The following is a 20,850-nucleotide window of genomic DNA, read 5'->3' on the forward strand; positions in this document are numbered from 1 at the left end:
CCTGGCCACTACAGGGTCCTAAATTCACAACTAATAGAGAAGCACCGTTTCTACTGTCAATAATAAATTGAGAAAACTTATGAAGCCAAGAGACAGACTGGCAGGAAACTGTTCAAATACAAAAGCAGTTTAAAAAAATGTGTGAAAGACAGAATACAATAGGCTACTATGAGAAGAAACAGCTCTAGTGCCAACCATAGGCCGTTGGCATCAGACACAGGCCTGGGTACAGGCTGTGACTGTCTCCCAGCAGCGTCCGCACTGAGGGGGCACAAGACATTCACCACAGAGTACTCATGACGACAGCAAACACACGGACACTGTCTCAGTGATCAACAGCAAAAGAACACTTCCACTACCCTCTATCTCTGACATAAAATGTGGAGTGTCATGCGAGCATTAAATATACCATGACAGCTCTTTAAAACACCATGTACTCTAAGAGGGAATAAAAAGCTAATATAAAACTTTGTGGGCCGGGCACAGTGGCTCACGCCTGTAATCCCAGCACTTTGGGAGGCCAAGGCGGGTGGATCGCCTGAGGTCAGGAGTTCGAGACCAGCCTGGCCAACATAGTGAAACCCTGTCTCTACTAAAAATACAAAAAATTAGGCCGGGCGTGGTGGCTCACGCCTGTAATCCCAGCACTTTGGGAGGCCAAAACCATCCTGGCTAACATGGTGAAACCTCGTCTCTACTAAAAATACAAAATATTAGCTGGGCGTGGTGGGTCATGCCTGTAGTCCCAGCTACTCGGGAGGCTGAGGCAGGAGAATTGCTTGAACACGGGAGGCGGAGGTTGCGGTGAGCCAAGATCGCGCCACTGCACTCCAGCCTGGGCAACAAGAGCAAAACTCCGTCTCAAAAAAAAAAGAAAGGAAAAAAAACACTTTGTGGTGGACACTTTGGCAATATCTAACAAAATCCAAATTCCCCCATCTAGAAATTCATTCTGTGTGCACCACAGCACATACGGAGGATGGTCACTACAACAGAATCTAAATGACCATTATTAGAGGCTTAAATAAACTGCACTGAATACAATGAAATGCTATGAAATCACTAAAATGAATGAGGTAGACACATGCAGCACTGAAAGCCCAGCCACAGGAAGGATTTGAGAAATACGCATGTGAGGCCAGGCGCAGTGGCTCACACCTGGAATCCCAGCACTTCGGGAGGCCGAGGCGGGCAAATCACCTGAGGTCAGGAGTTCGAGACCAGTCTGGCCAACGTGGTGAAACCCTGTCTCTACTAAAAATACAAAAATTAGCCAGGCGTGGTGACGCACGCCTGTAATCCCTGCTACTCGGGAGGCTGAGGCAGGACAATCACCTGAACTCGGGAGGCGGAGGTTGCAGTGAGCGGAGGCTGTGGTGAGCCAAGATGGTACCACTGCACTCCAGCCTGGGTGACAGAGCAAGACTCTGTCTCAAATAATAAACAAGAAAGAAAGAAAGAAAGAAATATGCCATGTGGAAGAAAGGAAGTTGTGGAACATGTACCTCATATGCACGTATCCGTTATGTGTGTGCTCACACACAGGCACAGAGACATGCACAAAAACATACATACACAGAAACAAATTCTAGAAGGAGCTACCCCAAACTGTTAACAGTAGTTATCTCTGGAGGGGCAGGATTATGGGAGACTTTTAAACTTTCTACATTATAAATCACTATTTTCTGCATTGTGTCAAATACTATACACGACTTTGGTAATCTAAAAGGAAATAATGCAGATATTCATACTTAAAAAAAATCTTATGAAGAATTCTAACACTGGAAAATGCTTATAAAGATTATAAAACCAAATATAAATTATACATATAATTTACTATGTAAAAAAATACAATAAAAACTAGGCTATTAGGAAATAGGCTAAACTACTGAATTGTGGAATTGTGGGTAACTTCCTTTTTTCTTATTTGTGAAATTTTCTACAATGAGAAATCCTTTTATAATCACTAGCAATAAGCAACTTCAAAATTTCTACCTTGAACAAAGTGACAGCTTTGTCACCCACAGAACACTAGGACCACACGATACCTTTAAGCAGATGTCCCTCAGCTGTGCTCTGACTTCTGCTACCAGCATCATATTCTTGCTGTTGACAAAATTCTCTTTGCACCAATCCTGAATAGGAGAAAGAGCGATATCACAATCCACTCATTCACTATTTATATGTTCACAGAGACGGGGTCTTGCTCTGTTCCCTAGGCTGGAGTGCAGTGATACAATCATAGCTCACTGCAAACCAATCCTCCCACCTCAGCCTCCCAGATAGCTTCAACTACCTGCACATGCCACCATGCCCAGCTAACAATCCTCTCATCTCTATAGAGAAAATATAACAACATTTTTAGAACACAGTTGAATTCAGAGAAAAAACTTCAGGTGCCAAAAAGAAACGTAGGAAAATATCTTTATATCAAAAAACATGAACTATAAGGAAAGTGTTAATAATTTAAACTAAAGAAAAACATGAAGTTTCCCAGATTGGGATATTTGTCTCATCATACCCAATAAATGATTAGAATCTCTAGAATTGATTTTAAAAGTTCTACAAGTCATTAAGAAAAAGACCAACGACCCAGTAGAAAAATGGACAAAGGATATGAACAGACACAGAAAACAAAACAGAAATGCCCAGTCAATTTATGTAAGACTTCTTCTTTCTTTTTTCTTTTTTTGGAGATAGAGTCTCGCTCTGTCACCTAGGCTGGAGTGCAGTGGCACGATCTCGGCTCACTGCAATCTCTGCCTCCCAGGTTCAAATGATTCTCATGCCTCAGCCTCCCGAGTAGCTGGGATTACAGGTATGCACAACCACGCCCGGCTAATTCTTGTATTTTTAGTAGAGACGGGGTTTTGCCATGTTGGCCAGGCTGGTCTGGAAGTCCTGGGCTCAAGTGATCCACCTGCCCTGGCTTCCCAAAGTGCTGGGATTACAAGCTTGAGACACTGTGCCTGACCCTGGGCAAGTTTTTCAACTGCACGAAGCTTCGTTTCCATGACTACATGTTTCATGAATATAAAAAATAATAATAATAGTGCTCATTTCTTAGGATTACTTTACTGAATAAATGAGATCTTACATTAAAAAGTGCTTAGCATGGGGCTTGGCACAGAGTAAGTACTCATTCATTGGTACGCACTGTCATTATTAGACATATTACTTGATTAAGTGCCAATTAAGTTTTGATGGGTTGGGAGTCACTTAAGTCTTGTTGACTTAAACACATTCGGAACAGAGACCAGAATGACACTTCTTTGGTAACCTCCCAGTACTGAAGCATTTCTGAAATGCTGTCTGGCTTTCTTTTTGTGATTCTTTAGATAATTTAGCCAAAAAGGGAAAGCGTACTTTTTGCACGGCTTCAGTAGAAAAAGGGAAGCACATAGCAGAGACAAGCAGCTATCGCTGGAGAACAGGTGCAAGACAAGGCTCACCTTATTTCCGCCTAGGTTTTTGAAGGTCCGATAGATATTGAGCAGGGTCATGTGATCCCCCTCGCTGGATATGAACTTCTTGCGGACCCCTTGCACTTCCTCTCGCCGGGAAGGAGGGTTGTGGAGGACGCTGTCCACAGACAGCAGGGAGACAATGGTCAGGATCTCCTCTGTACAGTGGAATTTGGGGGACATGAGGATGGTCTGCAAAGCAAAATTTAAAATTGTGTAAACCCAGCTTTCTCCTAGCTTTAGAATGCACTATTTCTGTACATTGCTTTTGCAGTTTCCCTTCTAAGGAGTTAAAGGGCAGGTATTTCTAAAACCATGGCGATGTACATTAGTGTTATTTCACTCTTTAATATTCAATAAAACAGGTGACTGCCTTCCCTACAGAGTTCCAAATTTCTTGTGGGTAGGGGCTCTTAACTTCATCTCTTTGAATCCCACACTGAACATGAATCAGGGCTATTTGCAAACTAGGGGTTGGTAATTATGTAAGAGAAAAAGTGAGATTAATCTAGAAGCACTGGGTAGATGGTTCTACTTTGGGACGGTTAACTGTAATGTACAGAAAGGGGACTGAGGAGAGGGTATCATTTACTTTGGCAAATTTGGGTTCTAAAGGAAATGCTGCCATCTTTCTTCCCATTGGAGTCAGGGTAAGCTGGTCATCCTTATGTTCAAGAGCACCTAACAGGTCCAGTTGGGCAATGGCCGCCTGAATGTGATCTAAAGAAACAGAGACATAAAAAGGAGCCAAAAGTCCAAAAAAATGAAGTTGCAGCTAGTTCAGTATTTCTGGGAGCTTTTGATAATTCTACATCAAACAACAGCAAAAATCATAACCGCCACTGCCCCCTTGACACACTTGTCAAAGAATGACATCACTGTCTTCAGTTCAATTCCCTTTTCTTTTTTGAGACAGAGTCTTGCTCTGTTGCCCATGCTGAAGTGCAATGGTGTGATCTCGGCTCATTGCAGCCTCTGCCTCCTGGGTTCCAGCGATTCTCCTGCCTCAGCCTCCCCTATAGCTGGGACCACAGGTGCCCACCACCGTGCCCAGCTAATTTCTGTATTTTTAGTGAGACGGGGTTTCACCATGTTAGCCAGGCTGGTCTCAAACTCTTGACCTCAGGTTATCTGCCCACCTTGGCCTCCCAAAGTGCTAGGATTACAGGTGTGAGCCACCATGCCCAGCCTCAATTCTCTTTCTCATACAATTGCCTGTAATTTGGCAATATGTATGTAAATATACACATTAAAAGTGTAACGTCTGACCCAGCAATGTTACACTTACGAATTTCACCTGCAGATACACATCGCACAGAGACCATATCTCCAGAACCAAACACATAACAGTGGAAATAGCAGTTGTCTCAGGGGCCAGCTGGGGAGGCTGGGAGACAAGGGGATGAGAAGGACATTATTACTATTTACTATTTTATATATTTTAAACTTTGAACCATGTAAATATATTACCTATTAAAGAATAAAAAAGCATTTCTAAGGATGTAGTAAATATATACATCCCAATAAGGAGTGATCTGTAAAATGTATTAAATGAAAAAAAGCAGTGTGTTTCTCATTGCTTTTTTAAAGCAATATTTATCAACTGAAGGATGGATAAATGCATTTTGGTTTATTCACAGAATGGAATAGCACTTAGTGTGAAAAAGCATCAACACAAATAAACTATACGGAACAAGCTGAATGAAAACCGCTTACTCAAGAATAACTAACATAAACTTACAAACCACAGGTCGTTTAGGGATACATACGCATATAGTAAAACAGTGAAGAAAAGCAAGGCAATTACAAACAAAATGTGGAAGAGTGGGTACCCCAAAAGAGTGGAAGGAGGCGAGGGCAAGTGGGTGGGGGGGACTCCTGGGGGCTTCAATTGGGTACACAGGTGTTAGATTTTAACCATTCCTTACACCTTATGTATCTTCTTCATTTATCTGTAAGAATTTAGCAATGAAAGAAAAAAAATCGAGCACAGAACAATACTCAATGTGTGTTGCTATTTGTGTTTTAAAACATACTACAGGCTGGGCGTGGTGGCTCACGCCTGTAATCCCAGCACTTTGGGAGACTGAGGCGGGCAGACCACCTGAGGTCAGGAGTTCAAGACCAGCCTGGTCAACATAGTGAAACTCCATCTATACTAAAAAATACAAAAATTAGCCGGGCATGGTGGTGCACACCTGTAGTCCTAGCTACTCGGGAGGCTGAGGCAGGAGAATCACCTGAACCCGGCAGGCAGAGGTTGCTGTGAGCTGGGATCGCACCACTGCACTCCAGCCTGGGCAACAGAGTGAGACCCTGTCTCAAAACAAAAACAAAAACAAAAACAAAAACATACTACAGCAGGGGCTTGGTGGCTCACACCTGTAGTCCCAGCTACTTGGGAAGCTGATGTGGGAGAATCACCTGAGCCCGGGAGGTTGAGGCTGCAGTGTGCTGAGAATGTGCCACTGCACTCCAGCCTGGACAACCAGAGTGAGACCCTGTCTCAAAAATAAATAAATAAATACATAAATAAAATTGTTAAACACACTACATATACTCATATATGCATACATTTGCTCTAGAAGTCTACTAGAAAATGGTTCCAGTGGTTGTTCTAGGGGAAGAAAACTGTGAACCTGAGGATCAGGGCAGGACCCTTGTATACCCATCAACTGGTGACTTTGTGTTTTCTTTCCTTCTTTTTAAAACCAATTGCATTTCTTAAGAAAAGGGGGGGCAAAAAAAAGAAAAGGAAAATGGTGCGTTGATGAGAGGCCAGGTGTCAAAGCCAATATCATAGAGATTTCCAATTATTTTCTTCTTCTGTAGAGAAATTACTAATGAACAGGAGAGATGGATCAAATTCCAGTTAAAGGCAAAGAAATGTGATCTTTGCAGTCCCTGTGCTGATAAAAGTACAATTTCATTACATTTCTGTAGTATCCCAAGGACTCGCATGATGACCTTCACTGGTTCCAGAGGTCAAGGAACTTTATTGATGGTGCTGATAGTACAGAATCTATCGTTTCATAGCTAGGGACATTGGCGCATGCCTGTGGTCCCAGCTACTTGGGAGGCTGAGGCGGGGGGATCGCTGGAGCCCAGGAGTTGGAGGCTGTGATGGAGCCTGTGAATAGTCACTGCACCTCCACCTGGGCCACACAGTGAGACCCTGTCTCTTTAAAAGTCAATCAATGTATCTATCTATCATTTCATGATTTTCAGATGCTTCTCTAATAACTAATGTTGTCATCCACAAAATTAAATAAACAAAAGGAGATGACCAAAATACTTTATTTTTTTGGAAGTGTCCATTTGTTGTTGTTTGTCTCCTCACCCACCTTCTGCAAAACTGTGGATTTCACTTACCTGGAGATGGCTTGGACATGAAGTCAAAGGTGAGCACATTTGGGACTTTCATTGCTAGAAGCTGAAGCATCACACTGGCCAGGTTACACCTGTGAAGAGCATGAGACCAGGGTCATGACCTGATCCCTCTGCCATTGAGTCAGAACCCCTCATGGAGGAGTGTGAGTAAAAACTGCAGCTCTGGGCAAGCAGGAGAGACATGGTGACAAACAGCAGCAGTGCAGGAGCAACTGGTGCCTACCTCTGGATCTCTGGCACGGTCATCTTATCAAACTTCTCAAACTCGTCCTCCGTGTAGAGCCGGTAGCAGATGCCACTGTCCTCTCTGCCAGCCCTCCCTGTGCGCTGCCAAGCCTGCGTCTTCGATACCCGCTGCACTGCTAACACCTCAAGACCACTGTCTGGATGGAGAGTGAGCCCCATTAGTGCTTCATCACATGAACAAACTCTTTCTACAGTGTCGATAAAAAGAAGCACACCAGTGGTTCTTTCAGCAACACGGGGGTCCAGAAAGCCTCAAGGCTAGCACAATGGACAGCACAAAACCAGACTGCTCCGCAGTGGTTTGGCCCTAGTGAAACAAGGCTTTGCAATAAGCCCACTGTGAAATCTGTTACAAAAACATCAGATGCAGCAAGGGGCGAGAGGAGTAGTTTCCGAGGTCTTGCCTTAGATGGTAGGATGGCCAACCCCTCCAGTTTGCTTGGGACAGAGGGTTTCCTGGGATGTCGGATTTTGGGTGCTAAAACTGGGAGTTTCAGCAAACTAGGATGGGGGTCATACTATCAATCAATGACTACGAAATTAAATGCCTCAAATCACTTGTGTGCTTTATCCTCCCTCCCAGTTCTGTTGTAAGACAGAAATAATGTGATGTCTGTTTTCTAGCAGTAAATGAGGTTCATTTTCTTGATGAAGGTGTATCATTAGCCAGGCACTGGAGACCCAAGCTCTTTTACCTACGTCATCACAAAAAGATACACCTGTGGAAGCCAGGACCCTCAAATGTTTACTAGAGCATTTCAGTTCAATAATTGGGAGCAATAATTTCAGTGGCCTCAAATCCTCTGTGGAATAAAGCAAAGTATAAAACAGACATGAGTCAAGATGACCTTAAGTTAGCTTCTCACTGCACCTTCTTAGGAGAAGCCAGTGCTCCTTCCATGCCTCACCTCAGCCAGGAGATCTGGTTCCTTCCTGAGAAACCTGGGAGCTCAAACCAGCCATATATATATAGTTTCTGATGACAGCCTTTGATTGACACCCAGCTGTCCCTGGCCTTAGAGCCGACTTCTGATGGGGTACCAGACCCTCTGCCCAGGTCCCTGACCCTGTGTGCCCAAGTTTGCTCAACCTGGGCTCTTCTTTCCTGCCTCTACTTCCTGTCTCACATACCCACCTCAGGACTCCTTCGCGGACCTGGAGTGTAGGTGATCTCACTCATGTTGCCTGCCACCTGAATTTGTTAGTTACAAACATGAAACACTCAGGGGAAAACTGTGGGACTACAGTTTCAGTGGCTGCTCACTAGACACAGGAGAGACATTCATGAACTACAAATTCTCACCAGGGTTATACTTCTTTGCTTTAACCATGCCCGTGTCAACTACATATTTTATTCCTGTAATGGTTATGGAGGTTTCAGCGATGTTGGTTGAAATGATCACTTTGCGATAGCCCTAAAAGGAGGAAGAAAACCAAAAAGCCGCATTGACACATGGATGATTCAGAAGTCTTCAAACATATTCTCACCATTAATTTCCACAATTCACGCTTGACCAACAGAAGATGACTCCATTATTAATGGCAGTCATTAATATTAATGGTTGGTCATTAAACCGGGCAGGGGAAGGGGACGCTGCAGTCTTAAAGGTCAATTTGAGACAATGAGATGTAGTGGAACAAGCACAGGAATCAGAAGCAAGTAGACGTGGGTTGGAATCGTGGCCCTGCCAGTGACTTACTATGCGCCCCCTTGAGCAACTGTTACTTCCCCTCTTGGGGCCTCAGGATCCCCATGGGATCATAACCTGCCTTGCCGGTTCCCACGAGGACGAGAGACAGTGGATATAAATGCTAGCACAGCGCCTGGCACGGCAAAGGCACACAAGAAATGGCACTATGGACAAATGCAATTTATGCTGGTCCTTAGAAGTCACTCGTTTACCTTGCAGCTTTGGTTTATACTCTCCCTCATCCCAACAACTGTCTCCCTGCTCCTGTCACAGGAGCGCTGCGTGTGTCACCGCGCATTTTATTCCTGCGCCTCCTCAGTGCGCTGATCTGGCACCTGGGTATCCCATCCCATACACCTTATCTGGAGCCTGGTAATAGGTACAGACGTCGCTGGTGGATCCGTCTGGGTGCCCAGAATAGGGCTGGACAGAAGAGGTGGTGCACTCACCTTTGGGGCCCCTTGGAAGACTCGGAGCTGCTGTGCATAGGGCAGGGAGGCATATAGAGGAAGGACCAGCATCGCAGGGCAGCCGTCTGGGAGGTGCTTTGCAATGTCTCGGCACGTCTTGCTCATGGCTTCGATCTCCTCCTGCCCAGTGAGGAACACCAGGATGTCCTGTGAAGAAGGGGCTTCCTGTAAAAAAGGTAGAGTGGGTTTACTAGGCATTGATAGAATTGCAGCTTGCACAGAAAAAGACAATGGTGATTGATGATGTTTCCCAGAGTTATTTCTCTTAACTATGGAAATGTAAATGAGCCTAAAGGTTGATGTCTAGCTTGGAGAGAACCCTTACCAGCAGTGTGTAAATGGTAACAGGCTGGGTGTGATGGCTCACACCTGTAAACCCAGCACTTTGGGAGGCTAAGGCGGGAGGATCGTTTGCAGCCAGGAGTTTGTGACCAGCCTGGGCAGTGCAGCAAGATCCCATCTCTACAAAACACTTTTTTTAAAATTGGTCAGGGGTGGTGGCACATGCCTATAGTTCCAGCTGCTTGCCACTGCACTCCAGCCTGGGCGACAGAACTAGAACCTGACTCAAAAACACAAAAAACAAAACTGTAATATATAGGAGTTAGCCAGCTATGTTTATAGGCCAAGTGATGAAATTTTGAAGGGAAATCATCAGATTGATTTTTCTAACAAGAACAATACCATGAAAAGCATAATCAGGCAAGCAAATAAAATCTGCATGAAGCTTCCTTTCTTTTATAAGCATCTTGAAAAATGAAGTTGACAAAACAGAAGGCAACTTGGGGAAATCCTAATCCATGGAAATGAACAGGCGCAGCCATGCTGGAGAAGGAGCCTTTAATGAATGACGCCGTCGAAAGCGCTTTCACACGCCCCAAAACACACACTATACTCGGACAACTGCTTGAGATACTGAGGTTAATGGGGTTCCTCACTTTCAAATGGAACAACACCCAAGTGTGAATGACATACCTAATGCCCTGATTTTTCTTTGATTTCTGATCAGATACATTAATTTGTTTGATGTAAAGTGCTTAACACTTTGGGAGGCCGAGGCGGCCAGGTCACCTGAGGTCAGGAGTTCGAGACCAGCTTGACCAAAATGGTGAAACCCTGTCTCTACTAAAAATACAAAAAATTAGCCAGGCGTGGTGGCGCACGCCTGTAATTCCAGCTACTCAGGAGGCTGAGGCAGGAGAATCACTTGAACATGGGAGGCGGAGGTTGCAGTGAGCCGAGATTGCATCACTGCACTCCAACCTGGGCGACAGAGCAAGACTCCATCTCAAAAAAAAATAAATAAAATGAAGTGCTTGATGGACTGGGCGCAGTGGCTCATGCCTGTAACCCCAGCACTTTGGGAGGCTGAGGCAGGCAAATGGGTTGAGGTCAGCAGTTTGAGACCAGCCTGTCCAACACAGTGAAATCCCATCTCTATTAAAAATACAAAAGTTAGCTAGGTGTGATCCCAGATACTCAGGAGGCTGAGGCACAAGAATCACTTGGACCTGGGAGGTGGAGGTTGCAGTGAGCTGAGCTCGTGTCACTGCACTCCAGCCTGGGCGACACAGTGAGACTCCATCTCAAAAAAAAAAAAAAAAAAAAAAAGTGCCTAATGGCAAAACAAATAGAAAAAAATGTTAATAATTATATGTATGTTTATATATATATGTAAAAATACGTATTTTTTAATATGTATTTTTTTTCAGCCCAGTATTAACAGAACAAATGTCCAGAGGTATACACAGACAGGATAAAATCTAAAACAGTCAAAACCTCATCAGTGGGAGAATTCATCAAAGCCAGTGGTAACCTAATGCACCAGCAGCCATCATTCATGAAAAATTCTCGTTTGCTTTCTACAGTTGAACAAGGCAGACTTCTTCCCCAAACACTATGAAAACGACAGTAAAGGCCACTGTCTTAGAAAGAAAAGGCAGTGAGAGATGAAGAGGCTCAACTCATTTTGGAAGAGAGGGGAAAGGGGCTGGATGACTTGGCTAGAGGGAGGAAACTACAAATTACGTTGTGGGAGAGTGAAAACTCAGGGATTGGTTCAAAGTCTGAGTATAGAGTGGTCAAACCCTTCAGTTCCCTCTCCTACCCAGGACGGCCAGGAGACTGGGAAGCCATGGGCCTCACCACGGGAAAATGGTGACAAAGGGAAGAGTCAAGATGACGACGGCACAAAGGCCCAGGAGAGCCACCTGCCCCAACTGGAACAGCAGCATAAAGGACTCTGAAAAGACAGACTGTGCTTGAACACAGAACTATACACGATTGGCATATGAGATGTTGGAATATTTGGGAGAAAATGAGCCAGAGCTACCCAGAAAGCTTGCACAACTGTGTTGTTCAAGAAACAAGGTACAGGGATGATGGTGCGCTACTAGCAATGTGTGGTCATAAGATTGTTAGTATTGATACTGGACTCAGAAAACATCATAATAGGCCAGACACAGGTGTGCAAGCATGTAGTCCTAGCTACTCCCAATGCTGAGGTGGGAGTACTGCTTGAGCCCAGGAGTTCACGACCAGCCTGGGCAACACAGCAAGATCCTGCCTCAAAAACAAAAACCTAAACAAAAACATGATAGAACTGTCAAGAGGTTGGAGATAAAGGGGGTTGGGGAGGGGCATTCTAAACTTTTGTCACCATGGTAAGAAATTAGCATATGATGCCAGATACCCATAACTCAAAAAATAGTGGTCAAAGCAAGGTAGTTTAGAAACATGAAAGCAATATGTAGAGATTGAAAGTAGGTGCCCTCAACAGCAGAAATCTGGGATGTTGAAGTAAAAACAACTGCTATTCTTTTATTATAAACCTTTTACTATAAACTACTTGACTTTTTAAAACTTTAAATCCCATATGCATCACTTATTTTAAAATAAAAATTGACTGGGCACGGTTTCTCACATCTGCAATCCCAGTGCTTTGGGAGGCTGAGTCGGGAAAATCACTTGAGGCCAGGAGTTTGAGACCAGTCCGGGCAACGTAGCAAGACCCTGTCTCTACAAAACGTAAAAAAAAATTAGCCAGGTGTAGTGGTGTGTGCCTATAGTTCCAGCTACTCAGGAGGCAAAGGTTGGAGGATGGCTTGAGCCCAGGAGATCGAGGCTGTAGTAGCTGTGATTACGCCACTGCGCTCCAGCCCGGGTGACAGAATGAGACCCCGTCTCTAAATAAGTAAATTAATTAAATAAAAAGTAATTTTAAAAGTTTGCCTCTGGATTTTCTCAGAAAGCTAATAGGAAGGTAAAAACATTAAGTTTTATACAAATTAAACAAAAGTGACAATGATTCAAATTTTTGAAGTAAATGTTTAATAAAATGAGAAAATATTTTAAAATATTCTCCTAATATAGTTTAAAAAAAAAGAAACTCTAAGTTGCAACCCATTATTGGGCCAATGTCAACTTTTTCTTTTTTTGAGATAGGATCTTGCTCTGTCTCCCAGGCTGGAGTGCGGTGATCATAGTTCACTGCAGCCTTAATCTTCCAGGCTTAAGTGATCCTCCTACCTCAGCATCCCAAGTAGCTGGGACTATAGGCATGCACCACCACACCTGGCTGATTGTTTGATTTTTAGTAGAGACAAGGTCTTGCTATGTTGCCCAGGCTGGTCTCAAACTCCTGAGCTCAAGCAATCCTACCCACCTCTGCTTCCCAAAGTGCTAGGATTATAGGTGTGAGCTACTGTGCCCAGCCAACATTTTCTTTAAATGAGGTACAAAATATCAGAGTACCCTACATGTAGTAAAAGACACAGTACTTCTTCTTTAAAAAATAATTTTTATATATTTTTTATAGAGACAGGGTTTTGCTATGTTGTCAGACTGGTCTTGAACTCCTGGACTCAACTGATCCTCCTGCCTTAGCCTCCCAAAGCGTTGGGATTACAGGTGTTAGCCACCATGCCTGGCCAGAAGCAGTGTTTCATAGACCTATTTCAGTTATATGTATAGCGTACTGGGTTGCAAAAGAAAAAGTACCTTTTTTTTTTTTTTTTGAGACAGACCCTCGCTCTGTCACCCAGGCTGGAGTGCAGTGGCGCGATCTCGGCTCACTGCAAGCTCCGCCTCCTGGGTTCACACCATTCTCCTGCCTCAGTCTCCCGAGTAGCTGGGACTACAGGCACCCGCCACCACCCCCGGCTAATTTTTTGTATTTTTAGTACAGACGAGGTTTCACCATGTTAGTCAGGAGGGTCTCGATCTCCTGACTTCATGATCGACCCGCCTTGGCCTCCCAAAGTGCTGGGATTACAGGCATAAGCCACCGTGCCCGGCCAAAAGTACTTCTTAATGGCGGTTATAATCAAGAAAAGTTGGTAAGCTAGTGCTTTAACATGAAAATTTTCTGGCTCAGTGTAAGAAAGCTGCTGGTCAGAGCTGAATTATTTTTCTTTTCAATGAAAATTAGAGATATCATAAATAAAGGATAAAAATCCAGACACAGCAAATGAACTCCTTATTCATTGTGGGGTTTTTTTTTTTTTTCCAGACAGAGTCTCCCTCTGTCACCTAGGCTGGAGTGCAGTGGTGCAATCTCGCCTCATTGCAACCTCCGCCTCCTGGATTCAGGCGATTCTCCCACCTCAGCATCCCGAGTAGCTGGGATTACAGGCACCCGCCATCATGCCTGGCTAATTTTTGTATTTTTAGTAGAGACGGGGTTTCACCATGTTGGCCAGGCTGGTCTTGAACTCCTGACCTCAGGTGATCCACCTGCCTCGGCCTCCCAAAGTGCAGGGATTACAGGCGTGAGCCACCGCACCTGGCCTCCTTATTCATCTTGATGACACAACTCACAAAGTAGTTTTATTCAGTAGCTTTTCTTTTCAAGGCTCAATGTTCTCACTACCAACTGCAAGATAAAAGAGAACTTTTCAGGAATTTGCCCCCAGCACCATACCTGGTGGATCTGGAAGACGGAGACAAGCGCGGCGTGCAGGTAATCATTCTGAGGCTGTTTGGTGTAAAACACCTGGATCGGATGCTGCCGACCCTCTAGGTAGAGGACGGGGGCGCCATTGAAATACTGAGAGAACAGGTCCACATCCATCGTAGCTGACATCACAATCACCTGCATAAGAGAACGAAGAGGAGGACCAGAAACAAATAGTGGGAAGGCCTTTCCGTGTCCCTCTCAAGCCCCAAAAGGAGATGATTGAGGCCTGTGCCACCCCCATCATAGTTTACTTTCTTCCAAGGCTCTGAGCAGAACAGGCAGAGGAAAACACCCTGCTAGAGCACACAGGTCTGTTTCCTTTCCTTTCCTTCTTTTTTTTTTTGAGATGGAGTTTCACCGGGTGCGGTGGCTCACGCCTGTAATCCCAGCCCCAGCACTTTGGGAGGCCGAGGCAGGCGGATCACGAGGTCAGGAGATCGAGACCATCCTGGCTAACATGGTGAAACCCCGTCTCTACTAAAAATACAAAAAATTAGCCAGGTGTGGTGGCGGGCGCCTGTAGTCCCAGCTACTTGGGAGGCTGAGGTAAGAGAATGGCGTGAACCTGGGAGGCGGAGCTTGCAGTGAGCTGAGATCGTGTCACCTCACTGCAGCCTGGGTAACAGAGTGCAAAAAAAAAAAAAAATCAAGACGGAATTTCAGTCTTGTTCAAGTGACTCTTCTGCCTCAGCCTCCCTAGTAGCTGGAACGACAGGCATGTGCCACCATGCCTGGATCATTTTTTGTATTTTTAGTAGAGACGGGGTTTCACCACGTTGGCCAGGCTGGTCTCGAACTCCTGACCTCAGGTGATCTACCGGCCTCGGCCTCCCAAAGTGCCGGGATTACAGGCATGAGCCACCGCGCCCGGCCAGGCCTGTTTCCTTCCATGTGTTACACATACTTTCAGGGGAAGTTTCCCGAGTTCCTTTCTCCTCTTCTGTGCAGCTTTCACCACTCCAAAGAGCACATCTGTGTGGATAGTCCGTTCGTGAGCTTCATCCAAAATGACACAGCTGTACTTCCGAAGCAAAGAGTCTGAAATTGCTTCACGCAGAAGCATGCCATCTGTCAGAAACTTGATCCTGGTGTCTTCTGAGGTGACGTCATCAAAGCGCACTGTATAGCCAACCTGTGCAGGGAAACAATTTATTCAGTCATCAAACATTTCTTGAGCGCCCACTGTGTCTGGCACTAAGTTGGGCACTTGCACTACCACAGTGAACAAGACCAACACCAATGCTTCCCACTCCCTTGGGAAGCATGCAGTCTAGCCGCTGAGAGAGACAATGGTCAAGTTTACTTTAACCGCAATTAATGTAACTATTACAAGGAATATTTAAAATTAACCTTCTACCTCAAGCTATTTAATAGTTTCATGTGGGCCGGGTGTGGTGGCTCACACCTGTAATCCCAGCACTTTGGGAGGCTGGGGCAGGCAGATCACGAGGTCAGGAGTTTGAGACCAGCCTGACCAACATGCCGAAATCCCGTCTCTACTAAAAAATACAAAAATTAGCCACTGGGTGTGGTGGCACGCGTCTGTAATCCCAGCTACTCGGGAGGCTGAGGCAGGAGAATCGCTTGGTTGGAGGCGGAGGTTGCAGTGAGCCAAGATTGCGCCACTGCACTTCAGCCTGGGCGACAGAGCGAGACTATCTCCAAAAAAAAAGTTTCATGTGAAGCTATGTACAGATATGAAAAGACGTCTAAGGTATTTTTAAGTGAAATGAGTACACACACACACAAATAAATCTGTCTTATATACAGTTCTGAGACTCATTCTCAATACTCACATATACACTGGCATAATGCTTACAATTTTTCTAGAACGATATATAGATAAGAGAGTTAAGAGAGGTTACTGAAGGCTTAAGATGTTCAAGGAAAGCAACTAATTTATCCAACCTGAGGACAGATTTTGAAAGCAAAGCACATGGGACCAATAGAGCCCCTGATCTCTCAGGAGCTGGTAAAGAACTCTCGGAAGAATAGGCAAGAAAGCAGCTCACTATGTAAAAGGAGTCTTGTTTAGAAAAATAAAAGGCAGTGGGCATGGGGAGAGAGCTGTTGAGTCAAGAAGTACTAATAGTAAAGAAGGAACCAGGTACCAGCTTCCCAAGTTCAGTTCTCTTCTCATCTGAGACTCTAGTAGCAAGAGAGATGGCAGCTACTCGACGAGGCTGGGTCACAGCAATGATGCCCTGGCGGCTGATCCCTCCTTCATACAGGTACTGAGGGATCTGAGTTGTCTTCCCAGAGCCAGTTTCCCCTAGGAGAGAGGGAAAAAAAAAAAAAAAAGGCTCACTGAAATGCAAATTGGGGCTGGGCACCAGGGCTGGCACCTATAATCTCAGCACTTTGGGAGGCTGAGGTAGGAGGCTCTCTTGAGCCCAGGAGTTCAAAATCAGCCTGGGCAACATAGCAAGACCCCGTCTCAACAACAACAACAATTAGCCTGGTGTGGTTGCATGTGCCTGTAGTCCCAGCTACTAGGGAGGCTGAGACAGAAGGATCATGAGGCCCAGGAGTTCAAGGTTACAGTAAGCCATGATTGTGCCACTGCATGCCAGCCTGGGAGATAGTGTGAGACACTGTCTCAAAAAAAATAATAAAAATAAAAAAAGAAATGCAAATCGGCTGGGCACAGTGGCTCATGCCTGTAATCCTAGCACGTGGGGAGGCCAAGGGAGGAGGATCACTTGAGCCCAGGAGTTGCTCCTGGGCAACATAGGGAGATGCTGTCTCTACAAAAAATACAAACATTAGTTGGACGTGGTGGTGCACGCCTGTGCTCCCAGCTACTCTGAAGGCTGAGGTGGGCATATTGCTTGAGCCTGGGAGGTTGAGGCTGCAGTGAGCCATGATCACACCACTACACTCCAGCATGGGCAACAGAATGACACCCTGTCTTAGAAAAACAACAACAACAAAAAGCAAATTGACATAAATTTCACCAAACAAACAGCTCAAAGTCAGAAGTAAAAGATAAAATACCCTGTGTTGGTAAAACCTCAGGAGAATGGGCATTCAGGTATGTATACTGCTGGTGAAATTAGCTGGTTAATTGGTATTGTTTCTCAGGAAGTCAAATTATGTTTTTTAAATCTTTAAAATGTTTATATCCTTTGACCCACAATTCTACTTGCAGAAATTGATTCTAACAAAATAAGTAAACATGTGTATAAAGATACAGCTTCAAAGAGATTTTATTCAATTTTGCTCCTGACAGAAAAAAATTGGAAACAATGTAAATGTTCAAAAGGTAATTTACATAGTTAAAATATAAAATAAAATACAACCGTTACATAGATTTCTGCATACTGACTGACATGAAGAGACATCCATTCATGCACTGCTGCCTTCAACTCCTGGCCACTCCCCAGCCTGCTGCCTCCCTTCAAACCCTCTGCCTCTGCCCACACTATGGGCAGAACACCTGCCCTCACACTGCCTGCCTCACAAACTCTAAGATGAGTTAGGCCTCAAACACGCTCTCCTGGCTGCACCGTGGCCCTCCTCTGGGCTCCGTAGTGCCTTGTTCATCTCTCTTCCAGCACTGACCATCCTGTGTTGTACAGAAGCGTTTAAATGTGTCCGTTCTCCAACACCAGAAGCGAAGCTCCCAGAGGGCAGTGCTCTGAATGTCCCTCTCGTGTACTTGAGTATTTTGCATACAATAAGCACGCAGTAAATGTTACTTCCTACCTTGTGTGAACTCCTTTAACAGTGCCTGATTAGAGCAAAGAACTCAGTAAACCTGCGCTTCCTTCCCCTCCCTCTAGCTACCACCAGGCCTCTCTGACTTCAAAAAGTCCTCCAGTCCCATGATTTGTGGGTTTTTTTTCCTGTCAGTCTGTCAGCCCCCTCTGACTGCTCATCCTTCCTGACCCAGACAAGAATCAGACAAAGGATTTGATTATTCTGCAATCTTCCTGCTGAATCCCCTAGGCAAAACCCCAAACTTTGATCAGTGTCTCTATCTTTCATGCTCCTATACCAGGGCAACTGAGCGTTGCTAAAGTAAAATACAAAATGCTTGGAACCAGAAGTGTTTTGAACTTTGGATTCTTTCAAGTTTTGTAATATTTGCATTATACTTACTGGCTGAGCATTTTAAATGTGAAAATCTGAAGTCCTAAATGCTCCCAAATCCAAAGCTTTTTGAGCATCTGATATGACGCTCAAAGGAAATGCTCCTTGGAGCCCATTCTTGATTTCGGATTTTCAAATTTGGGATGTTCCACCTATAATCTGGCTGTGCAGAAGCAAACCTGAGTTTATAGTATAGCCGAAATGCACCTAGGCACCACTTCTACCATCGATCTTTTTTCTTGTTTTTGCAGCCTGTCTTGTCTCCATCCTCCCCAAGGGCCCACTTGAAGCCCAGTGACTCCCACTCTGAGCAGGGCTCCTGAACCTGTCTCACAGAAGTGGGGTTCTAAAATGTGGTCTCTCCCTAACTGCCCCTAGAAGCCCTTCTGCAGTGCACCACCCTTACATCCGTTCTCCAGCCCTGCAGCCTCTTAGCCTTCCTCCTCTTCCAGACCAGCCCTGCATCTAGCCCTTGTGGCCAAGTTCCCCCCTTCCCCATGCCTCCTGATCTTTGCTCTGTTAGCTCGATTCTATCTTCTGCCTCCCTCCCTACTGAGTTCTTCCCCTCAACCTCTGAATACAGATGGTCCCTGTCTTAGAACTGTTTGACTTCAGGATGGAGCAAAAGTCAAAATCGTACAGTAGAAACTGTACTTTTGAGTACCCACACAACTGTTTGTCACTTTCAGTATGGTATTCAATAAATTACATGAAACATTCAAGACTTTATTATAAAATAGGTTTCACGTTAGATAATATCACCCAACCATAGGCGAATGTACATGTTCCGAGCACACTGAAGGTAGGCTGGGCATATTAAATGCATTTCCAACTTAGGATATTTTCAACTTATGAGGATGGGTGGATTCATCCACACATAACCCCATCCTAAATCGAGCAGCATCCGTAAAGTTTCTCTCAGCTTCCCTCCTTTTTCCTCAAAACAGAAGCCTGCTCCCCCTGTTTTCAACCCTCAGCTCAATGACAAATCAGCTGTTACCCACACAGCTTTGTTGAAATAGCTCTCGATGGGATCCACGATCAATAGTGTCAGAGATTGTCTGTGAAAGTCATGAAAAATTTTATGAGAGGAAATTTATGCAAGAAATGTTTTACAATTTAAAAGTGATTAGGCCTCCTGAATGCTTTATAAAATGTCACCATAACTCTTAGCTGTACAACTTGCCTGCTTTGCAGCTAGGTAAAACCTAGGACACATGGAGCTAAATGCTGAAATAAGCCAGACCTTAACTGCACTTCTGTCTAAGTCCTAGGCTGTACACCTAACGCATAATTAAAATCCCGAACTCACCAAGGTTTTCAACAAAGGTAAAGGCTGCTGAAAGTTAACAGTGTAACATGTATTTAAAACTATTGAAGAGACACTTTATGTGCAAGGTGTGTAAGGAAAGTAAAGTACACTTTCGGTAAAACGATTATAAGGAGGGATAAGAACGCACATTTTTACATACGTTAAAAGGTTAAACAATTGTTTTGAGGGGGCCAGGTGCGGTGGCTCACGCCTGTTTCTACATCAACCAATCGGGCCTAGTAAAAAGCGCTGCTAAAAAACGTAAAGAAAAGGCTAAAAAGCTAAGGGAGCACCAAAGCCACCAAATGGACTCTTGGTTTGAAAACAAAATCATAGCATGGGTCATCCCATTCCTGGGCCCTCTCCTAATAATATGCCTGGAACTAATGTTCTTACCCTGCCTAATTAATCTTTTTCAAAGATTCTTAACTGACAGGATCATGGCCATTTCACAAACAACTACCCCAAAACATCTACAGACGGCATTGCTCCTAGTCAACCCGAGAGCAGGAAACTCTCCATCCCCTCGTTGCAGGAAGGAGCCAGAAAGAACATGCCGTCTCTCCTCCTTTTTATAACTATAGGGTCTGGATTGACAAAGCAGGAACATCACCATCTTGGACAAGCCCCTCATTCAAAAGTTCACCTTAATAAAAAACCGCCTAAATCCAAAAGGCATCAGCCTAATGGCTAAGGTCAGCACGACCATAAACCACAAATAACATCTCCAGCCAGAAACATTCCAAACTCCTCCCCGACCAGAGACATGTTAAGGGATAACCCCACTCTGGTCGGGAATATGCCAGCCGGGAATATGCCAGCCGGGAATATGCCAGCCGGGAGATAAACCCCCTCGGGCCGGAAAAATGTCTGCCCCAAGATAACCTCCCCTGCTCCCAAAGAGTCCAACCCTGCCAAAAACTTCTCCACACATATAAACATTCCAAGCTTGTGATAAGCCCCCTCACCCTAACACCAATATATACTCTTAGTCTGTAAGAGAAAGGGCTCCTGACCGAAATCGGCCAGGAGCGCCTCTCAGGTTTTAACTAAAGAAAAGCTGTCTTTAACTGCCAGCCGCGTTTCGTGTTTCTTTCCTTTTTCTTTAACTCTTACAAATAGCTCACATCCAAATCCAGTGGGCATCACATCCAAGCCCAGTATAACTGGACTTGACTGCTGCATCTGCTCGCTCTCTATTCCTTTGACTAGCAGCACTCATGGG

At 44.7% G+C, this 20,850-nt stretch overlaps 1 protein-coding gene across 2 annotated transcripts in view; it reads right to left on the reverse strand.

Annotated features, from left to right (window-relative positions):
- Positions 1-20,850, reverse strand: part of DHX33 (DEAH-box helicase 33) — a 28,065-nt gene that overhangs the window by 5,901 nt on the left and 1,314 nt on the right. The window contains exons 2-11 of one of the 2 annotated variants that reach the window (XM_003810157.5): positions 16,330-16,490; positions 15,123-15,350; positions 14,183-14,353; positions 9,241-9,426; positions 8,404-8,515; positions 7,078-7,237; positions 6,837-6,925; positions 4,057-4,184; positions 3,453-3,656; positions 2,049-2,135 (exon numbers count right to left, since the gene is read on the reverse strand). In XM_003810157.5, coding sequence (XP_003810205.1) covers positions 2,049-2,135; positions 3,453-3,656; positions 4,057-4,184; positions 6,837-6,925; positions 7,078-7,237; positions 8,404-8,515; positions 9,241-9,426; positions 14,183-14,353; positions 15,123-15,350; positions 16,330-16,490 — 1,526 coding nt within the window. The remainder of the gene's footprint in view (positions 1-2,048; positions 2,136-3,452; positions 3,657-4,056; positions 4,185-6,836; positions 6,926-7,077; positions 7,238-8,403; positions 8,516-9,240; positions 9,427-14,182; positions 14,354-15,122; positions 15,351-16,329; positions 16,491-20,850) is intronic. The other variant, XM_008962515.4, reaches the window with a different exon arrangement.

This window comes from Pan paniscus, chromosome 19, assembly GCF_029289425.2.
Source record: "Pan paniscus chromosome 19, NHGRI_mPanPan1-v2.0_pri, whole genome shotgun sequence".
Lineage (NCBI taxonomy): Eukaryota > Metazoa > Chordata > Mammalia > Primates > Hominidae > Pan > Pan paniscus.